General features: G+C 50.9%; 3 protein-coding genes across 6 annotated transcripts; 1 reads left to right on the forward strand and 2 right to left on the reverse strand.

Annotated features, from left to right (window-relative positions):
- Positions 1-390: 390 nt before the first annotated feature.
- On the reverse strand, positions 391-12,997 carry LOC121588659. Of its 2 annotated transcripts, none has more exons than XM_041906853.1 (5): positions 12,685-12,997; positions 7,813-8,014; positions 6,900-7,125; positions 5,429-6,803; positions 391-5,338 (listed from the first exon to the last, which is right to left on the reverse strand). In XM_041906853.1, the coding sequence occupies exons 2-5, from the start codon at positions 7,956-7,958 to the stop codon at positions 2,355-2,357; spliced, it is 4,731 nt and encodes a 1,576-aa protein (XP_041762787.1). In that variant the 5' UTR covers positions 7,959-8,014; positions 12,685-12,997; the 3' UTR covers positions 391-2,354. The 2 variants fall into 2 exon arrangements, with proteins under 2 accessions (XP_041762787.1, XP_041762786.1); XM_041906852.1 differs by having other exon boundaries at positions 10,765-12,997.
- Positions 12,998-13,447: 450 nt separating this feature from the next.
- Positions 13,448-17,560, forward strand: LOC121588660 (protein transport protein Sec23A). 3 transcript variants are annotated; one of them, XM_041906855.1, is made up of 4 exons: positions 13,448-13,611; positions 13,701-15,934; positions 16,300-16,317; positions 16,970-17,560. In XM_041906855.1, exons 2-4 carry the CDS (start codon positions 13,706-13,708, stop codon positions 17,057-17,059), a joined length of 2,337 nt encoding a protein of 778 aa, XP_041762789.1. In that variant the 5' UTR covers positions 13,448-13,611; positions 13,701-13,705; the 3' UTR covers positions 17,060-17,560. The 3 variants fall into 3 exon arrangements, with proteins under 3 accessions (XP_041762789.1, XP_041762788.1, XP_041762790.1); XM_041906854.1 differs by having other exon boundaries at positions 13,449-13,615; XM_041906856.1 differs by lacking the exon at positions 16,300-16,317 and having other exon boundaries at positions 13,449-13,615.
- A 337-nt stretch (positions 17,561-17,897) lies between these two features.
- LOC121588663 (calcineurin B homologous protein 1) lies at positions 17,898-19,331 on the reverse strand. Its single transcript, XM_041906862.1, has 2 exons — positions 19,096-19,331; positions 17,898-18,414 (listed from the first exon to the last, which is right to left on the reverse strand). Exons 1-2 carry the CDS (start codon positions 19,160-19,162, stop codon positions 17,912-17,914), a joined length of 570 nt encoding a protein of 189 aa, XP_041762796.1. The 5' UTR covers positions 19,163-19,331; the 3' UTR covers positions 17,898-17,911.
- Between the last annotated feature and the right edge of the window lie 647 nt (positions 19,332-19,978).

Consider the following 19,978-nt stretch of genomic DNA (forward strand, 5'->3'; position numbering starts at 1 on the left):
TAACCATGGTATTGCGAGGAAAATAAAACATACGCTCATAGATACACACAAACACACACAACTGTGCCCGCTGCAACCCGCCACCAAGAGGCCCGCACGGGACCGTAGTAACACGTTTTGTCGAATCACGGCGCCAGACAACCCCCCGACAACAACCCTGCTAAGGACCCCGCGCTCCTGGGCATGTGGAGTGGGAGTGAAGAGCGAAGGCACAGTTTTAGCAATCAATGTAATGTTTGCTTTGGTGTTTGTTTACTAGAAATTGATTTTATTTTAGAACTACGCTAGCGAGATGCAAGAAAAATAAAGCGCAATTGGGAACTCACTCACTCCATTTGAACTGTTTCGGACGGCTCAGATACAGATACAAAAAAAAAAAAACCGAATATGTTTTAGTTTTCCCGATCGTTTTTTGGAAGCGAGCGCGCCCATTCAATGAACAGGCACGCTGTCGCATTTTTATTTCATTTTGTTTGATTTTTTATTTGTTTATTTCTTTCGTTTTACTGTTTTATACGATCATTAACTTTTAATGTAACGTTTGCTCCCACGTTTGCCTCGCCCTAACATATTACATACAGCTCGGGGGAGGAAGGTGTGTTCCCCCGTTACTCCGCTCACACACGACGCTGAAGCTTTGAACAATAATTACGGGCGAAAAAAGGCGCATTTATAATCAGTGGTTATTAAATCTTGTGGAAATTAAGCTCACAATTGCGCTTACAAACGATCGTTCTTCTGTAAGCTTGTTTGCATATATGGGGTATAACAAATATGTATATCTTTCTTAAATGTTTCCTCGCCCTCTCTGGGGGGGTTGGTTTACACTACTTTCTGGTACAATTGTGTTCACTTAGCATACAATTTCGTTCTTCCGCATCGCTTGCTTTGCTTGTTACAAGTTATTCTGCGTAGCTTAGCAATCCTGTAGTATAACACTTTGAATAACTCCTACTCTGGTGTATCTAGAGGATGGATTAGGATGTTCTAGCAACACGTTTTCCCGCTAATTGTGCGCTTTAAAGCACCGTCAAATGATGAATATGCAAGTAGAAAATGTTCCGATTGCTGAACAAGTCTTCTCATGCAAAGCAGCTCACCCCTATCATGGAGCTGGAATTATTACTAACTTAAAAGAAAGCAAGAAAAAAACGCAAAACAGAGCAGGTTTTATCCCGCCAACTAATTCCTCCTTAAACTAAAGTACTGCAAAGGGAAACAATGAAAGAAGCACACATTTTCTGCTTGACCTGTATTACCAAAAAAAAAAACCATTGCCAGAATGCCTATCTGCCCTACGCATACATGCTGGGATAAGTTAGTTCGATCGTACATGGTACGACGCTATATGGTGTTGGTACGCTAAACGTTAACTAAAGCCATTATGTTACATGCTTTGCGCTGCTCGTGTTCAATCCCACACGCCTTGCGCGGATCGTATTGTAATCTTCCACGTTCCGTTGAATCACGCTGATCGCGTCTTTCGGTTCTATATTAGTTATGAGTAATGGTTACCTAACTGCCCTACATATGTTTCTTTTTTTTGTATCATTTTTCATTACCATTATCATTACCTCGGTATTGGTGTATTGTTCAACTGCTTTAATAGCCGCGCAGCTGCGAGCATTACTATTTTGGTAATCCTTAAGATACTCTTTCCACCCACTAAATACGGGGTGAGTAAGGGTGGTGAGTACGAGACGAAAAATAAGTGTGATTACCCTCCCCCCCCCCCCCCCCCCCACTTTTCTCTGGGTACTACCACCACCACTACCACAGGGTGTAGGCACAGCCTTCGGTGCAGCTGCAAGGCGCATACCAGCAGTGATTGCAGTATGCAGCTTATTGCTTTGCAGCACCATACCATCCATTTCGTACGGTGCAGTTGGGGAAGCGGCAGAAACAGGGAAACGTTTTGCTCACGGCGAACAAAATCTGGTAACAGTTCCACATCTGTCTGGTTGGCTGGACCAGCATGGCCACCCCAACTGCCCCACACAAGGCGCTTGAGGCGGCATTACTTTCTCCGTATTCGGTTAGCGAATGGTATCTCTAATTGAAATGCTTCAAATTAAAACTTCAAACTAAACGCATATGCTATTTTAGAACCGTTCACAACTAAAATCACGCTACGGGAGAGCGTAAAAAAGGGTTCTATTGTCTCCCTTATAGCTCGATAAATTGTGCTCCATTGTTCCGCTCTCTTTCCAATAGTAAATTATCATCTTTACTCTTGCAGCCTTTCTACTCTCATCACTAGGATCACTCCAAATCCAATCACAATCACATTTTTAGAGCCCCCCCCCCCCTCCTAGAGACCCGCACGTTCTAGACAAGCGCGCTCCGCACAACATTTAAATCTTCGGCAGCTTGTCCGCCACCACGAGCGGATTGTTCTTCTCCAGTATCTTGCGGCCCTCCACCTTGAAATCGTACGAACAGTTGTGGGCCTCCGCGTACCGGTGCTGGGCACAGAAGATTTTCTCACAGTGACACTTCATGATCATGATGACGCCCAGCTTCTTGTTGCACTGGGCGCACCGTAGCTTCTTCGACTTGATCTGCTCCGTGGTGTGGTGTTGCGTATCCGCTACCAATGGACCACTGGCGTCGCGGCCGCTGAGGATGAGGGACGCCTTTCGATCGGTCGGTTCATCCGTGAGGCGCAACAGTCGCTCCTTATCGTCGTGCACGATGATAGCCGAAGCGTTCGTTGTTGCACCGGGCAGTGAGGCCCGCTGGTCGCACAACTGGTCCCGATCGATGTGCTGGATGATGGAAGCAATACCGTCCTCTTCGTCCTCCTCCTCTTCCTCCTCCTGCTGCACATTCTGCTGTAAGCTTTGGCCCGCTTGCAGGAACGCTCGGCGGGCGGAAAAGTGTATCTCTCCGTCAGCGTTTGCGCGACTGGCCGAACCTACCGGACCGTTCACGGCACGGTAGTACTGCTTCCGTGCGTCACCGGCATCGGCGGAGGAGGAGGTGTAGGGTTTCGAACTGCTAAGCACTCGGAGCGGCAGCTCCAAGCTCTCGTCCGCAGTGAACGAAGCATGCTGATGTTTTGGATGATGTGGTGCCTGTTGCTGCTGCTGCTGTGGGGAGCCGCGCTGATGCCGGTCCGCATGTATTTCGGGCAGCAGCAGTCCCGCCGAACTGCCGCTGCTGCCAGAATCGCCCTTTCTACCTCCCGAGCCCGAGTTAATGTTGATAAACTCGGCACTTTCGAAGATGTCGCTCGTGTCAATCTCAACGAAATCGTCAAAAAACGAATCCATATTGAACAAGCTTTCGTCCGAGGGGAAGTAGTAGTCGGAAGGTCGCAGCGGCGTCGACGACGGGTTACCATTGTACTGCAGCGAGGTCGCGTCCTCGCCGAACAGGAAACGGCACCGATCGTCCATTGAGGAAGCGGTTCGCATCAAACCACCCCGATTGCTACCCACTGCCGCCGATGAGTGGTCCTTGTGGCGATAGTTGGTCCGTTGCGCCGCTCGACTATTGCCGCCGCCGCCAGGCGAGTACGCTTTCGTCGTTGGCCCGTCGCCTCCCGGAGCGGAGCAACAGCTGAGGCGAGAAAACCGGCACTCGAAATCACCTCCACCACCGCCAACGACGAACGATCGATTTGCGTTCTCCTCGGAAGCACCGCTCGAGCGCGTGCTGTCACCGTTGGAATAGCCCGACCCGTCGGCGGTTTCGTTCGCCTCCGAGTCCGCGATGCTGGCCAGATGGTCCCGAATGCTGGGCAGATGCCGGCCGCCACCGATCGACTGTTGACGCTGGCGCAGGTACAGCGCGTCGCTTCCGCCGGCCAGCGTTTCGTCACTGTCGCCCATGCGCCGGCGGGCTGAGGCGGCGCCCGTACACAGCGACACCTTGTAGCGGTTCAAATTTTCATTGCTCCGCACGTAGGGCACGCTGCCATCCTTGCGGTACTTTAGCAGCGTGGACGACAGGCCGCTCGCGTCGTCGCACGTCGGTGGCAGCAGCCCCTGGTGCTTTTTCTTTGCCGTCCCGCTGCTCACACATTCCAGCTCGGACGTGGAGCTCGACAGGCACGCGTCGTTTAGGTTCGTGTAGCCGCGCCGGTACTGCGACGGGATCGTCTCGAGCCGGGACAGCTGGGGCACGAGCCGCGTACAGCTCGTTCCGCCCCGGAAGCCGTTCAGCAGCGTGGGGCTGCTGCCGAACGCTTTGCGGAACTCGTTCAGATCGATCGATTTGGACTTGTTGCCGCCCGGCTTGTACGCACTGCCGACTGCCCCAGCACCGTCCCCTCGCATCTCCGCCACGTTCAGCAGATCGTCCTCGTCGGAGGATATCGACAGGTGGCTGTGGATGAAGCTGGTCGAGTTGGACGACTCGCGGGGCCTGCGTATCGAGGAGCAGGAAGACGACGTCACCCGGTCTTGATCCTGTCCCGTTTCGTCCTCTTCCTCCTCTTCGTCCTCCTCCTCGTCCTCCTCCTCTTCGTCATCGTCCCGCTCCTCGTGATCGGGAACTTCCTCCTCATCCAGCACCTCCTCATCGTCCGCATCCTCGTCCTCCCGCCCGAAGCGCACTGTATCCCACGAGGACAGCTGAAGCCAACCGTTGCTCGCGCCCAGGTTCGATATTGCCGGCAGCTTGATTAGGTTGGTGTAATCACCGGCACCGTTAGCTGCTGCGTCACGCCCGGCAATGCGATCCGACGCGTCTACATCGGTGTGGAAAAACTTCAGCTCCAGCTCGTTGATACCCAAGTCCGAATGATGACGGCGCGGATTGCTCAACTGCTGCTGGCTTGCAGTGGCGAAAGGAACATCGTGCTGGTGCTGTTGCTGTTGGTGGTGCTGTTGCCGGTGATTCCAGTGCTGGCACCAGGCAGCAGAAGAGCTTCCACCGCCGTTTGCAGCACAATGTGTACCGTCGCCACCGACTGCCCCAGCACCGGTCAGGCTGTTATTGCTGCCGAACAACGAGCTCGAGCTTAAGGAGGCCGCAGTGCCAGCGCTCGATTTGACGCTTTCGGCTGCTATCTGCGCGAGCTGAAATAACGATTCCGACGCCAGCGTTGCCTCTCCGACGATAGCAGCAGCAGCCGGGGGGTTCGCCGGTAATGGTCGCAGCTCCAGCAGACTGCCGTGGTCCGGCAGCATGGGTTGAGCTGGTGCATCGACCGCATTGGTACCTTCCACATCCTGCAGGCTGGTTGTGGACGTGAAGTTGTTTTTGGGCGATTCGCCACGGCGCGTCGCTGCGGCGGCAACCGTCTCCAGTTGCGCATAGGAACCAAGAAAAGACTCGACCGGAGAATCCTCGCGAATCAGCAGCTTCGGCAGCTCGTACACGCTACTGTCTGTTTTGTGTTTTAATGGCAAAGAAAGAGAACATGGGGAAAGCATTAGAATAGTTACGAAGCATAAAAGCGGCAGACTCGTATTCTTACCATCGGAAGTTGACTTGTAGAGCGTGCGAAAGGATTTGTCCATGCCGCTCGTGCTTGCATTCTTGAAGGCGTACTCCGCCGAAGCAATCTTACAATCCAGCCCGTCCTCGCTTCGCGTCACCATCTTTGGTACGGCGCCGCCGCCTGCTGCTGCTGCCGCCCCGGTTGTTGTTGCCGCTGCCTTGGTTCCCGCCGATGCTTTCAGCCCGTAATCGTAGTCCGGCAGATACTCCTCGATGTTGTTAAGGGACGGGTTTATCTCCGGCAGCGATTTCTTCCCCGCCGGTGGATGGTGATACAGATGGTGCACCTTCTTGGAGTAGTTCAGCATCAGCTTGTTGAGCGAATCGTTCGAAATGGTGCGCTGCTTCGACTGGGTGTACTTCAGCAGCTCGATCAGATCGTGCAGCGAAGCGGACGATACGCGACTTTCGTCCAGCTTGTGCAGGGACTGGGTGGTACAGGCGGCACCGCCCCCAACACCGGCCAGCCGCGTACCCAGACCGCCGGCGTGATTGCCGCGCAACTGACTGCCGCCAGCAGTGCAGCGCCGAATGTTGCTGTATCCCGCATCGAGCGTCGTTTCCGATCCCATTCGGCTCAATATGCCGTTGGAGTGGAAGGAAAGCGATCGCTCCAGACCGGCCGAACCGGTGTGTCGATCGCTCAAGCCACCACCACCGCCACCACCACCGGTCTGAGGCGAGCCCTCGCGAGCAAAGTCCAGATTCTTCGCACTGATCGTTTTGAAGGAACGGTTCCGCTGCAGATGCTCCCGGATTTGGGACCGCTTCTCCAGCTCCAAGGTCGGCGAGCGGCCGGCCGTTGCGGTGGCAGCTGTGCCACCGTGCAGCAGGTTAACTAACCCGTAGCCGAACGGTGTCACGGTCTGCTCCTGCTCCGACCGCCCGAGGTCGATCACGGCGGGCATGGATTTGCGGTGCGGAGCGCTCGCTGTTCCCGCGCTCGGTAGCATCGACCCGATCGTACCCACCATGGACGGATTGTGCCCGCTGGCTACGAGTGCCGTTGCACCGCCACTACCCCCGGCTCCTCCTCCCGGTCGATAGCCGATGGGTGTCTTTTCCTCTTTGATGACAGTCTCATGATGCGGGTGATGGTGCGGTTGATGGTGATAGTGATGGTGGTGTTTCTTGTGCCGGATGCGGCTAGCGTTGCGAATCGTCTTGTTGCTACCCACGGTGTTGTCGGTGATGTCTGCCGAACCAGGAGCGGCGGGACGACCGTCACTTCGGTGTGCGGATTTTTCCGACCCCGCTTCCGGTGCTTCGTTTCCTATCGCTTTGTCGGCAGCCTGTACACCGCCCAGTCTTTTCTTTTTCATGCTTAACTTTGCCTTTATTTGATCCATTTTCTGCAATGAAACGCAACGCGTCGTTTGTTGTGAATGGGAAGCTCGCATTTCAACCCCACCCACAACCCCCCCGTAGAGGAATGTATTCTTAAGTACCTGCTTGGTTACTGCAGCATCACGTTCTTTCTGGCTCATCGGGCCGCCGGGTCCGTACGTGCCCTGCCCGGAAGCACCACTTCCGATGATGGAGCGCGACATCGACCCTTTCATACCGTCGCAGCTCTTCTCGGCCCGAACTTTCATCAATCGATGGACGTTCTTCTTGTTGTCCTTGTACAGCAGCAGCTTTAAGCCTGGACTCTGTAGATTCATAAGATCTTCCCTGTGGAGTGAAGCGAGTGTCGGGGAATTAGTTAAGTGCTTTTAATATGCTTTTAAGTTTTCATGGTGGATCCTAAAAAAAAAGAAAGCATTTTAAAACAGCACGCTAAAGTCTTGACAGCACACACACACAATACCCCATCGTACCGCCCATATGCTTCCACAACGACATCGATGGGTCGCGTGATTTCGAAATCACGAAAATAGTTAAAAATAGTTTCGCTGACCGGCGGCCCCGGGGTACTGTCGCCGCCTAACGACGTCGAGAGATTTACTTTTTTTTTGCTTCTCTCTTTTCTCTCTCTCTCTCTCTCTCTTTTTTGTCTATCTTTCGCTCTCTTCCACCTCTTCCATCCGGAGAGCACATCCGGCCTGTGGGATGAAGTGACTAATCTTTAAGGGGGACTTTAAGCGAGACACGCCCCAACACCAGCGGTCCATCGCGCGCGGTCAAAAATAAATGAAAACGAATCGGCGTGGCCCAGCCACACGATTCAGCAGCCACGACGAGTGTCTTGTCATTTCCGTCTAGCACGGAAGGGAGACTGAGTGCTGACATAACAGACCGGCTCTGATGTCCTGCTTATCTGTGTTACGTGTTTCAGCCAGCCGGCAAAAAGCTAACGGGTTACGGTCAATCTTTTATTGCAATCGGTTGAAAAAAGGCGTAGGGTACACTACTACTAACCCAGACAGTACATCGCTCATGTCCAGCCAGTTGTCGTAGTCGGAAGAGATGGTGAACAGCCGCTTGGAGGAGATCGGTCCTCCCTTCATGCCGAGGACGAGCTTGACGCGCGATCCTTTCACCAGCGGGATGTCCTTCATCTCCATCGCGTCACTTAGCTCCTTGTGATTGTACAGCAAATGCTGCTGGCTGATGGGTATTCCTGTGAATTGGAAAGAGAATATAAAATAAAACGTCAGTTAACACTATTCATCATTTTCAAAAAAGGACAACACAAACAAGCGCGATACAGGAGCGGGGCCCGCCTGTTTCTGTGGTGCAAAAATAAAAATAGTAATAACAACAACAACAAAAACAACAATAACCAGTTTAATGCACAATTATTCCCCCGGCATGTGCGCCGGCGTCAGCTATGTACTGCAACCGCACCATATGACTGGGATAGTATACGCTTTATAAATAGAATCCTATTTTGCATCTCTGGCGGGCGCCTGCCGTACACCATTGAGCATTCGGGAGGCGCCGGGTAAACACACCAACACACACATACACATGTGCAAACAGTGGGTTTCTGGCCAGCTCAACATCACAAGCAAACATGTCAATCCCATAAAGCACATTTCAACAATATCAATGGCTACAACTCGAATGATTGGTCATTGGTTGCTTGGACTTGGCTGTGGCATTCGACACACGTTTACCACCGTTCAAATGGTATTTTATGGGTTAGGAATAAAGTGTACAGTGTTACACAGGCTAGTGAACCCTGTAAGATAACTGGCCCTGTTTCACCTATCGATTTGTATTGAATTACTTTCTGTTTTACTGGTTTTAAATGTTTTTTCTTCACTTTTCACACGAATCAGAATTTAAGTAAGTTGCCCGACTGATATCTATGACGGAGACTTCCCGTAAGCGAGTATGATGCAATATCAAACACTCCAAAAAGTAAGATGCTATCAAACATTCTGGATGCACTGGCAATTGAAGGCTATATTGGAACATACTACCGGTTCAATCACAGCCAAAACCTTGACATATAACAATACATGTAGTCTAACAACCACGCTGCTCTACCTTCGATCGGGCGGCAATAGTCAACAAAGACATGCAAAGAAAAGAGTTCCCTATCGCAGCGGAAGCATCTAGAGCGGCTCCGAACTGAACTAATCCACCCTTGCGAATATTATCGTGAAGACGACAGTGACTGATTAGGCACATGACAATGCTCACAACAAGACTTGAACTGGTTCCATTGCCTTAACAATCATTGAACCCTTAATCTTCACACCACTCTGCCACGTACTGTGTTGATGGTCGGAGCAGTTGTACCTTCCCGCTCCAGAGATACAATACATTTACACAGGTTGCATCTCTCTGATCAACGAAATTGGAGAGAAAGAAGAAAAAAAATAGCTCCAAAGACTGCTCTGGTAGTTGGTACTGGGTCGATTTCCCACGTTTGATCGATTGAAGGGGCTGTTCGGGCTCATCAATCAAACCTCATGATTCACAAACGCTGCAAGCAGCGATTGAGAATTGGTAAAGGCAAATAACCGCACTGGTAAGATCTCAATTGCAACAACAACAACAAACGCAGCTCAGTACCAAGACTGCGTGTACATGACCAACGCAATGGGTTCCACCATTCTATACCAATCGATTTTGCATTCCGCCATATCCTATCAGACCGGCAAGGCCGGCGTAATCTCCTACACCAAAGAGTTGATAAGACGGGCAGCAGCAGCAGAAGATTCACTTTGCGATACACGAATGCACGAATGAATATGCTACCTTCCGTGCCGTGGTTCCGTTACCATCCCAGCAGCAGCAGCAGCCAATGTACACAAAATTTGCACACACCAACACAAAGCAGCGAGAGCGTGCGCGCACACTGATGATGTGTGTTATCAGTGCAATCGAATCGTGTGACACGCGGCACAAAATGCACGTGAACAAACCGTGGGCGGCACGACTACTACACACGGCTGCAATCGCGTTCGCGTGCCCGTGTGTGTTAGTGGTACCGTGTGGCTGGAAATAATTCCTCCAACGCGCCCGCGATCCGGCGACACTCGCAAAAGTATCGATGACAATGCTAATTTGCTGCTATTAATAGCGATCGATTTGAAGCGTGTTTAAGGTGGGTGGCTTCCCATTTTTTTTTTTCCTTTACTGCGACCAAAACTAGGTCCCTGCCCGGCATAATGGGGGCCTTATCTAAGGGGCATGCCAACAATAATCGCTCACTTTTTGACTCCAAACCCTCGAATGATGAATCGGGAGGGTTGTTTTCGGGAAGCCAACGATGATACGATACTGGCTGCATTTGTTTGCCGTGAACCAATACAAAGGTTTCAAGTGCATTCTGGATCTGTTGTCCGCTGCACGGCAACGTTGCCGTTTCCGTCATACCATTCATTGAAGAAAGATTTGGTTGAGTAACCTAGCGACTCCTACACCACAGGCCATGCGACGTAAGCTTCCTGTGTTGCAGGTGATTGTGTAACACAGAGGAGCAACCGTGCATCTCCTGCATATGATAAGGAGCTTACAAGCGAAATAATATCGTGTTGGCGTTTTACACAGCTAAACGCAATATGGTGTCTGTGTGTTTGTCTTCTATGGCGTGCTTGGTGGCGACACGTTACACGAGGAATGCAAAAGGCAGACAAAGTAACGCATTAACGTTATCGCGATTAATCAATCGATCACAATGGCATAGCAAATAGCCAAAGAACAGACGGTTCTGGTGCGCCCTCCCCTCGTTGTCATGGGGTTTTCCTCAGTTTAATCTAACTCGTAGATCCTTCTTCGATTGTCTTTCGGATCAAACTAATTGCTGTTTTTGCTTGTTTCGTCTAAATCGTGTTCGGCGTCGGTTGTGATGCACTTAAAGTAGAGAGACAATGAAAACAATCACACGCTGTACATACACACCCGTATACATACCTTCATATTTTTGTATTTCTGACTTGAGATACCCAACCGTATCGCGATCGTTGACCGTCACCTCGAACTCGGAGCCGGTCAACGTTTCCACTATGATATCGTACGACGGCGTCCACATCGTGCCGTCCGTGGGGTGGTGACGGTGGTATGGATTGAAGGTCAAAATCGATATGACAAGGGGCTCCCCTCCACTTAGCCCACACCTCTCATGCGAGAATGCAATGCGGGTCTATCGCAGAGTTCTTTTATTCCTCCGGTTTGCTACTGTATATCGCTCGCGGACACTTGCAGTGCGCAATATTTTAGATGTTTACTGCAGTGCTTCAACTACACCACACCGAGGCAAAATATGCTGCCACACTGCACATACACACACAAACATCGAACTACGTCTAGCACACTTGGATCACAATATTGCAGCGTTAATCAGACAACACAGACCCGATAAATATCCGTTTCAGCAACCTGCGCAAACAAAGTTATCCACGAGAGACGACCTGACGGGGAGCGAAATCGGCTAACAACCCGCACACAGACGGCGAGCAGGTCACAATAGCGAGTGATGATGACACGGTTGCTGTTTCAAGCCACTGGCCATATGCCTCTTGCATGTGCCTTCTTTATCACATCCACTGGGGCCGTACGCGTCTCGGCCTGCTGCAGTGCCACGGAATGATGTGTATGCGGGTGTAGATGTATGTGTGTGTGTGTGTTCGTGTTCTCCGTATCCAACCAATATTATTAACACGCGACCACACTGGACTGCTTCCAATTATTATCACTTCACACCAGCTTGACGGGGTTCACTTTATCACGCCTAAGTCAGCACCTGCCTGCACCACAGGCCGGATTCTTCTCGTTCGAGTTTTGTGCTGTGCTGTGTGTGTTGCTTAATCTCGCGGTAAGACGTACGGGAAGGCTAAACTTGCGATGTTTAGTAAGGGGAAAAATCATTCACTCATTCTCAACACAACCTCCGCACGGAGCACACAGCGCGCGCGGCCAAACGCGGAAAATAATGGCGAACGAGAAAATCTATTTAATTTAAGAACCTAGGCAACTGGCCGTGTAAACACCTCCGCGTAGACCGAAAACGGAAGCTTCCTGCCGTCATCGCCGCCCTGCTGCGCCCATGGTATTATTTTTGTTTTTCTGTCACACTCGATCGCGCTGTCTCGCTCCTCCTTCTAAGGGTGGCCGTTTGCGCCCGTGAGCGCGCTCGCACTCTTCCCACACACACGCACACACAGCGCGGCGCCACTGACAGTTGGCTGCGCGATAACACACACCACTGCACACTGCACGAGGATCGTACACGGATGCACGTCACCTTGGTGCAACGGTGTGTATGTGCGCGGTTGTGTGTGGAGCGCACACTACTGCTGCACCAGTGTGCGTTGTATCGAGCAGCACCACCGATGAGTAAGAGGCGGTGTACGTAAACGTCGCCAAAAGCAGCAACGACGACGACGACGATGAATCGACACACATGCACACACTCATACACGCAGCAACACAGGCACGCCAATGCTACGGGTCAAAACGGGAATCGTCCAAGGCGAAGGAGGGTGGGGCTTCGGGGAGAGGGGTAAAGCACGGATCACGATTGTGACGAGGCCCGCGGCGGCACCAGTGCGCGAAGGTGAACCGCGCGCGACATGCGACGTAAAATAATGCGTTGTAGCTTTTTTCGGGGTCCCGTCGTGGCACCGTTTCCGCGACGGGGCTGAGTGTGTGTGCGTGTGTATGTGCCCCGTTTGACGATGACTCTTCCGTTTGCTCCACCAACCGTGGTATGTGCAAAGCAGGGTGGGATGATGAACCACCGAGCACAACCGAGGACACAACGGAGGGGCGGGAAAGAAACTTCCCGTACCTGCCAGATGTCTCGCAGGCCTTAGCGGCGCTGAAGCCTCCTACCTCACACCAGCTGCTGGATCGTCGTGGTGGTAGCGTTCGTAGCTTTCTCCTCTGCGCCTCCGAACAGCAGGTCGGTTGCAGCCTTCCGCTCCCCACCGAACCACACTGCTCGTCCACGGTACCGCGTTTGCAGCTGCCTCATTAACACTTGGATCCCTTTGGTTCGATCACTGCACTACCATTTACGGGGCGATCTAGTTCTGCGCGCCAGCAAGTTGAAGTTCACTTTGGACCCTTTTTTCTACGCCCATCTACGCACTGAAGAAGAGGCAGCGCAACGCGGACACTTTCTTCTTGCAATCGCTAGATGCTACGTAAGACCAAGGCACTTTCTTCTTCTTCTTCTTCGAAGTCGCACGGTGGCGAGGCAGTCGGGACATGTGTGGATGACATTTGTTGCAAGAAATTGTTCAAATAATTTAATAATATTGCTACTTTAGATAAATTTTATGCATATGGGCTTTTAATATGTAAAGTGATAATTTTTAATGAAAAACAAACTTATTTTCTTAACGGTAATATTTTGTATACTCTAACTAGAAGTACGAATCAGCACGATGGTTGCATTTTCTGTATGGATTTCTTTTTATCTGGTAAATATATGGTCCAATTCCGTTCCAAACAATAAAACGAGACTAATTTTATTTAAATTTAAAACTTAAAAGTCATTGTTTATTTTACCTAAAAAAAAAATAATCCAAATATATGAGCACCCCTGAAACGTCAAAATTGACAAGCGGGCGAAAACGCACGGGCGAAGTGACGTGTTCGGGCATCGCAAGTTTACGTGGTTTTGTTGGTGGTCACGGAAGCACGGACTGGTGAATGCGCACACTTTTTAATATGTTTTAGTTGTGAAACTACGGTCTTTTGTGTGTGAAAACTGCTGGAAACAGTTTCTAGAGTATCGACCATTCTCGTACGGCGGTAGGTAAGTGCTTTGACAGGGTATACTTTAAGCCTTAGGCAGCTGGTTTTCCTCAGCATCGCTGTATCTGTATCACTCTTCCGCACAGGCACGATGACGACGTACGAGGAATTCATTCAGCAAAACGAAGACCGGGACGGTATCCGGTTCACGTGGAACGTGTGGCCTTCGAGCCGGATCGATTCGACGCGCCTGGTCGTACCGCTCGGATGTCTCTACCAGCCGCTGAAGGAGCGCCCGGATCTACCCCCGATCCTGTACGATCCGGTCGTGTGCACGCGCCAGACGTGTCGGGCGATACTGAACCCGCTCTGCCAGGTGGACTACCGGGCGAAGCTGTGGGTGTGCAACTTTTGCTTCCAGCGCAATCCGTTCCCGCCGCAGTATGCCGCCATCTCGGAGCAGCACCAGCCAGCCGAGCTGATCGCCGGGTTCAGCACGATCGAGTACACGATCACGCGCGCGCCCTGCATGCCGCCGGTGTTTCTGTTCGTCGTGGACACGTGCATGGACGAGGAGGAGCTGACCGCGCTGAAGGACTCGCTGCAGATGTCGCTCAGCCTGCTGCCCGCGAACGCGCTGGTCGGGCTGATCACCTTCGGCAAGATGGTGCAGGTGCACGAGCTCGGCACGGAGGGCTGCTCGAAAAGCTACGTGTTCCGTGGCACGAAGGACCTGAGCGCGAAGCAAATCCAGGACATGCTCGGTATTGGGCGCGGGCCCGGCCCGCAACAGCCGGGCCAGCAGCAGCAGGCGATGCGGGGTGCGGCCGCACCACCCGCCCCGCCGGCCAACCGGTTCCTGCAGCCGCTGCACAAGTGTGACATGGCGCTGACCGATCTGCTCGGCGAGCTGCAGCGCGATCCGTGGCCGGTGCCGCAGGGCAAGCGGTACCTGCGCTCGACCGGGGCGGCCCTCTCGATTGCGGTCGGGCTGCTGGAGTGCACCTACCCGAACACGGGCGGGCGCATCATGCTGTTCGTCGGCGGGCCCTGCTCCCAGGGCCCCGGTCAGGTGGTGGACGATGAGCTGAAGCACCCGATCCGCTCACATCACGACATCCAGAAGGACAATGCCAAGTTCATGAAGAAGGCGATCAAACACTACGATGCGCTGGCGCTGCGCACGGCCACCAACGGGCACTGCATCGACATCTACTCGTGCGCCCTCGACCAGACGGGGCTGATGGAGATGAAGCAGTGCTGCAATTCGACCGGCGGCCACATGGTGATGGGCGATTCGTTCAACTCGTCGCTGTTCAAGCAAACGTACCAGCGGGTGTTTGCGGCCGACCAGAAGGCCGAGCTGAAGATGGCGTTCAACGGCACGCTGGAGATTAAGTGTTCGCGCGAGCTCAAAATCGAGGGCGGCATCGGCTCGTGCGTGTCGCTCAACGTGAAGAACGCGTCCGTTTCGGACACGGAAATCGGCATGGGCAACACGGTGCAGTGGAAGCTGTGCACCATGACGCCGAACACGACGATGGCGTTCTTCTTCGAGGTGGCCAACCAGCACGCCGCCCCCATACCGCAGGGTGGCCGCGGTTGCCTGCAGTTCATCACGCAGTACCAACATTCCAGCGGGCAGCGACGCATACGCGTGACGACCGTCGCACGCAGCTGGGCAGACGCGACCGCCAATCTGCACATGATCAGTGCCGGGTTCGATCAGGAGGCGGCCGCCGTGCTCATGTCGCGCATGGTCGTGTACCGGGCCGAGTCGGACGATGGGCCCGACACGCTGCGGTGGGTCGATCGGCAGCTGATCCGCCTGTGCCAGAAGTTCGGCGAGTACGGCAAGGACGATGCGAACAGCTTCCGGCTGGCGGAGAACTTTTCGCTCTTCCCGCAGTTCATGTACCATCTGCGCCGCTCGCAGTTCCTGCAGGTGTTCAACAACAGCCCGGACGAAACGACCTTCTACCGGCATATGCTGATGCGCGAGGATCTGACCCAGTCGCTGATCATGATACAGCCGATCCTGTACTCGTACTCGTTTAACGGGCCGCCGGAACCGGTGCTGCTAGACACGTCCTCCATACAGCCGGACCGGATCCTGCTGATGGACACGTTCTTCCAGATACTGATCTTCCACGGCGAAACCATTGCACAGTGGCGCAAGGACAAGTACCAGGACATGCCCGAGTACGAGAACTTCAAGCAGCTGCTGCAGGCCCCGGTGGACGACGCGCAAGACATCCTGCAGACCCGGTTCCCGATGCCCCGATACATCGACACGGAGCAGGGCGGCTCGCAGGCTCGGTTCCTGCTGTCGAAGGTGAATCCGTCGCAAACCCACAACAACATGTACGCGTACGGGCAGGTAAGTGTCGTGCCGAGTGAAAACAGGCTGTTTAACAACAACAACAAAAACGATTGTTTAATATTTTTGTATTCCCCCGTGTGCTCTTTTTTGTATGTATTTGTGTGTGGTTGTTGTACGATTGAATTGCAATTGCAACATTGATCATATGTCTCCATTGATCACACTTTCTCAACGCGGTTATACGACCCGCCTACGACGTACCCGACGGGGCCTTGCGCGGACACACAACTTTATTCTTATCATGAACCATCTCATTGGCTCCACACGTGGACCTCGATCTCTCGTCTCTCGATTGTCTTCCTACCTTCCCCACGTACCGAAACTCCGGGTTTCAACACATACATACACACACACATTGGCAGATGGCGGTACCGAGTGCGGTAGATATTTTTTGAAACTTTTTTTGTTTACTTCTTAAATTACTTCTTAAAGTATTGTATCAAAACTGTTCATAACTACCGGTGTACTGTACTCTCTCTCTCTCTTTCTCTCTGGTTGATGGGCTGGTCGCACAAAAGCACAATGTACATTCTACACACATACATCACTTTTAACTACGGGTTTCCTTCATTCGCATTACTAATTATGGGAAGAGGATTCAGTTAACATTCAGTACTATTGGGATTCTGGGAAAGAAAAAGGGATAAAGGAGTTTTGTTATCAGGGGCGATATGTTTTTTTAACTACACTTTTCTCTTCCTTATCTTAATGTAAGATATAACTTATCTTCACGTTTAAGACTGAACATAAATGGGAATTTTTTTAATGAAATTTAAAACTTAAGATACAAGAGGATCAAAAAGTTCACTCTAAACCAAACTGATTTTGTACACAATTAAATCTAAGAAAATGATTCATCCTTTCAGCAATGTACAATGTACAGTGGATAAAATGTAGAAAACATTCATTAACCTCTAACAGAAAGCACATATGTTGTCCCAAACTCGTACAAATGATTGTAATCTTTTATCGTGTTCTCCCTCTCTTTCTCTCCCATCTTATTTAATCAATCAAAATCAATCCCTTATCTAGGACGGTGGAGCCCCCGTGCTTACGGACGACGTGTCGCTACAAGTGTTCATGGAGCATCTGAAGAAACTGGCCGTATCGTCGACAACGTAAACGAAGTACGTCACCATCCATCCCCTCAGAGCAGAGGCATCAATTCTCAGTGCGCTTCAATTAAGTGTTGTTAAATTGAAAAGCCTTCCCACTGGTGTGGGGCAAAGAGAAACGGCAGTCAACGGGGTGGTGTATGGCAGCACTACTCACCACATAAGCAGTATATATATAAATATATTTATCGATGTTATAACAGAGAAGTATGCTGGCCACGGGGCGGCACGGTCGCCATTGCGACAGTGTGTGCGTGTACGTGGTGGCAAGGCAATTTATGTAAGCATTGGTTTGATTTTTGTTTTAAAATTTGGGCAAAATTAGTAACAGTAGCAGAGCGTTTATAATATGTAGTAGCTAAGTGCAATTGTACGAAGTTCAGTTTAGATGTGACATGCGCTTGATTTTGCTTTGAAAGGGTTGAAGTACACGATCATCGGATTAATATCCCGCTCACACTAAACCAATAAAGTGTAGAAATCCGTAATGCTGCTACACTTTAGCAAATGGAGCGATTTTCTTTGTGCGATTAACTATATCCGAATACAGTAGGCCACGCTTTTGTTGGTTTGGTTTTTAGCAATCCACCTTTATTCCCATTCCTTCAATGCCTATTTACATTCACCATCCCATTGTTCATTAATATATACCGGTGTCCTTCAAGTGGTGTTCACAATTGTTCACCAAAAGAAGCAAAAAGAAATAAGTTTTGTGCCTCTTGAAATCATTGTCTACCTATTATCTACATACTCTGGAATAAGGAAGCAAACCCACTCCCACACAAACACACACACACACACCATTGTTGCGGTCTCGGCTGTTGATCTTAGCTGCTCGTTCATGATCTGCACCCCGGTTTTAGTTCAGGAAGCGGATCGACATCTTCTGCTCCACCTCCGTGCGCTCCAGGGCGCGGCAAAAGTCGTCGAACGAAATCTTGCCCACGCCGACCGTATCCGCTTCCACGATCGTGCGCTCCGCGATGCTGTTCAGCTGGTCCTGGCTAATGTTTGCTCCGACCATCATCTGCAGGATGTTGAGCAGCTCGTCGCGCGAGATCGTCTCATCGTCGTCCAGGTCGTACATCTTGAAGGCGAACCGCAGCTTCTCCTCCCGGCTGTTCAGCCGGTTCTCCTTGTTCGGCTTGATCGGCCGGAAGTGGGCGAGGACGCGCGTGAACTGGCGGAAGTTGACCCGATCATCGTTGCTGTCGGCAAAGAAGGAGTGCACGATGCGCTCGCACAGCGGATTGATCGCCAGCTCGGGAATGCGCAGGAAGTCTTCCCGCGAAAGCGTTCCGCAGTCGTTGCGATCCAGCGAGGTGAAGCGGGAGTACAGCCGCTCTATCTGGTTTGGTGTAACTGTGGTGGGGGCGGAAAATTTGAAGAAAAAAGCATTTAGCGTTTAGCACAGGTATTCTTTTAGATAGAAATTGGCAGACAACAATTCCAAAAGAGATAAACAATTAGGAGAAAAATTTTGAGTGTCACGGTGTGTGTGTGTTGTTTTTTTTTACGACCCCTTGCTCAGACGATCCAAGTATGCAGTGACACGCGCAAACCCCCCACCCAATGACGTAGTCCCTTTTCGTGCAATCGTATTGCAATCAGACGTGCCGCGCTGAGAAAGCCTTTAATTATCTGCCCCGTGCCATGGAGCGTTGCTAAGGTCCAACGTCTAAACACATCCTATTGCTCAACGAGCACCGTGGTCGTGCACACCCTAACGTGCGCTTATCGCACCCGTGTTTAATTACGAGCACTTGGGTAAATGAAGGCAAGCTAGATAAAACGGAACGAACGGAAAGTGTGCCGCTGGTGCTCTAATTCTTACGGAGCCTCCTTGTCGAGGGCGGATGATTGACTTTTTCTAATTACGTTGCACACACTGCGGCCACGGGGTTGTTCCGCAAACACGTACAAACACACATACACACACACACCGTGCGCATTTCAAGGTTCTCCAACGCAACATCGACGTTTGAACACTGCAAGAAAAGCAAAAAAAACTTGCTGGCCGCTTGCATTTCCAACGCTACTTACAGCCAGTCTCCTCGTGGATTTGGGCAATCTCCTCCTCACGCAGCAACAGGGACGATTTGTTACCCATACTGTTTGCCCTAAAATGCACTTGGTCTTGGGGAAAACTAAACACAACACTTTTAATCAACGCGCAGAGCAAGCGAACACGACCGCACGAACGACTGGAAAACTTCTAGCAAACTGCGACTGCTTCTGTTTTTGCTGCCTCTCCGCTCGTTTGCTCCACAATGTCTGTTGACAACACGCAAACGAACTAGTGATGGGAGCTCCGGATTGGATTTGTGAATCCACTCCGACTCCGGCGTTCTTGATCCGGATCCGACTCCGAAATAAATATGGCTTCGAATCCGGCTGCTCCGAATTAACACAGATTCAAATGATTCCGTTTGATTCCGTTCTACTTCGGTTGAATTCAAATGGTTCCTATTGAATCCGTTTTACTACCGTACTTATTTTGTGCAGCAAAATATTTACTATACAAAAGCAAGTTTCCAAACAACCCTAGTTCCTAGCTAACATTGCTGTCTTGATAGCTACACTAATTAGCTAAAATTCTTTCGTCTTTGTGCGTACCGGTAGAAACCGTATATTGTTTTCCATGGTTTTGTGGTTGTTTCCAGATTTTATCCTAACTTTTTTAAAACTAATAATTCAAACAATTTTAAGCAACGTTCAATAGATTGTTGAATAGTTCAAATTGACTTGTTGAATTTAAATAATTTCTAGAACAATAAGTCGTGATATCAGCCCAAACACAAATAGGAAAATGCTCAAAAATTCTCATGAAACTTATAGTATACAGCTGCATGAATATACAGTATATAGGGGCACTGTATAATGCAGACAAAAGAAAATACTTATAAAAGTAGTTATAAGTTACTTG

This window comes from Anopheles merus, chromosome 2R, assembly GCF_017562075.2.
Source record: "Anopheles merus strain MAF chromosome 2R, AmerM5.1, whole genome shotgun sequence".
Taxonomy (NCBI): domain Eukaryota; kingdom Metazoa; phylum Arthropoda; class Insecta; order Diptera; family Culicidae; genus Anopheles; species Anopheles merus.

Excerpts from the sequence above, each read along its gene's own strand:
- LOC121588659 (XM_041906852.1), bottom strand. The coding sequence starts at position 10,882 with ATGTGGACGCCGTCGTACGATATCATAGTGGAAACGTTGACCGGCTCC. Across the intron at positions 7,126-7,812 it reads ATGAGCGATGTACTGTCTGG|GGAAGATCTTATGAATCTAC; the intron begins GTTAGTAGTAGT and ends TTCACTCCACAG. Across the intron at positions 6,804-6,899 it reads ATGCTGCAGTAACCAAGCAG|AAAATGGATCAAATAAAGGC; the intron begins GTACTTAAGAAT and ends GTTTCATTGCAG.
- LOC121588660 (XM_041906855.1), top strand. The coding sequence starts at position 13,706 with ATGACGACGTACGAGGAATTCATTCAGCAAAACGAAGACCGGGACGGT.
- LOC121588663 (XM_041906862.1), bottom strand. The coding sequence starts at position 19,162 with ATGGGTAACAAATCGTCCCTGTTGCTGCGTGAGGAGGAGATTGCCCAA. Across the intron at positions 18,415-19,095 it reads AATCCACGAGGAGACTGGCT|TTACACCAAACCAGATAGAG; the intron begins GTAAGTAGCGTT and ends CCCCCACCACAG.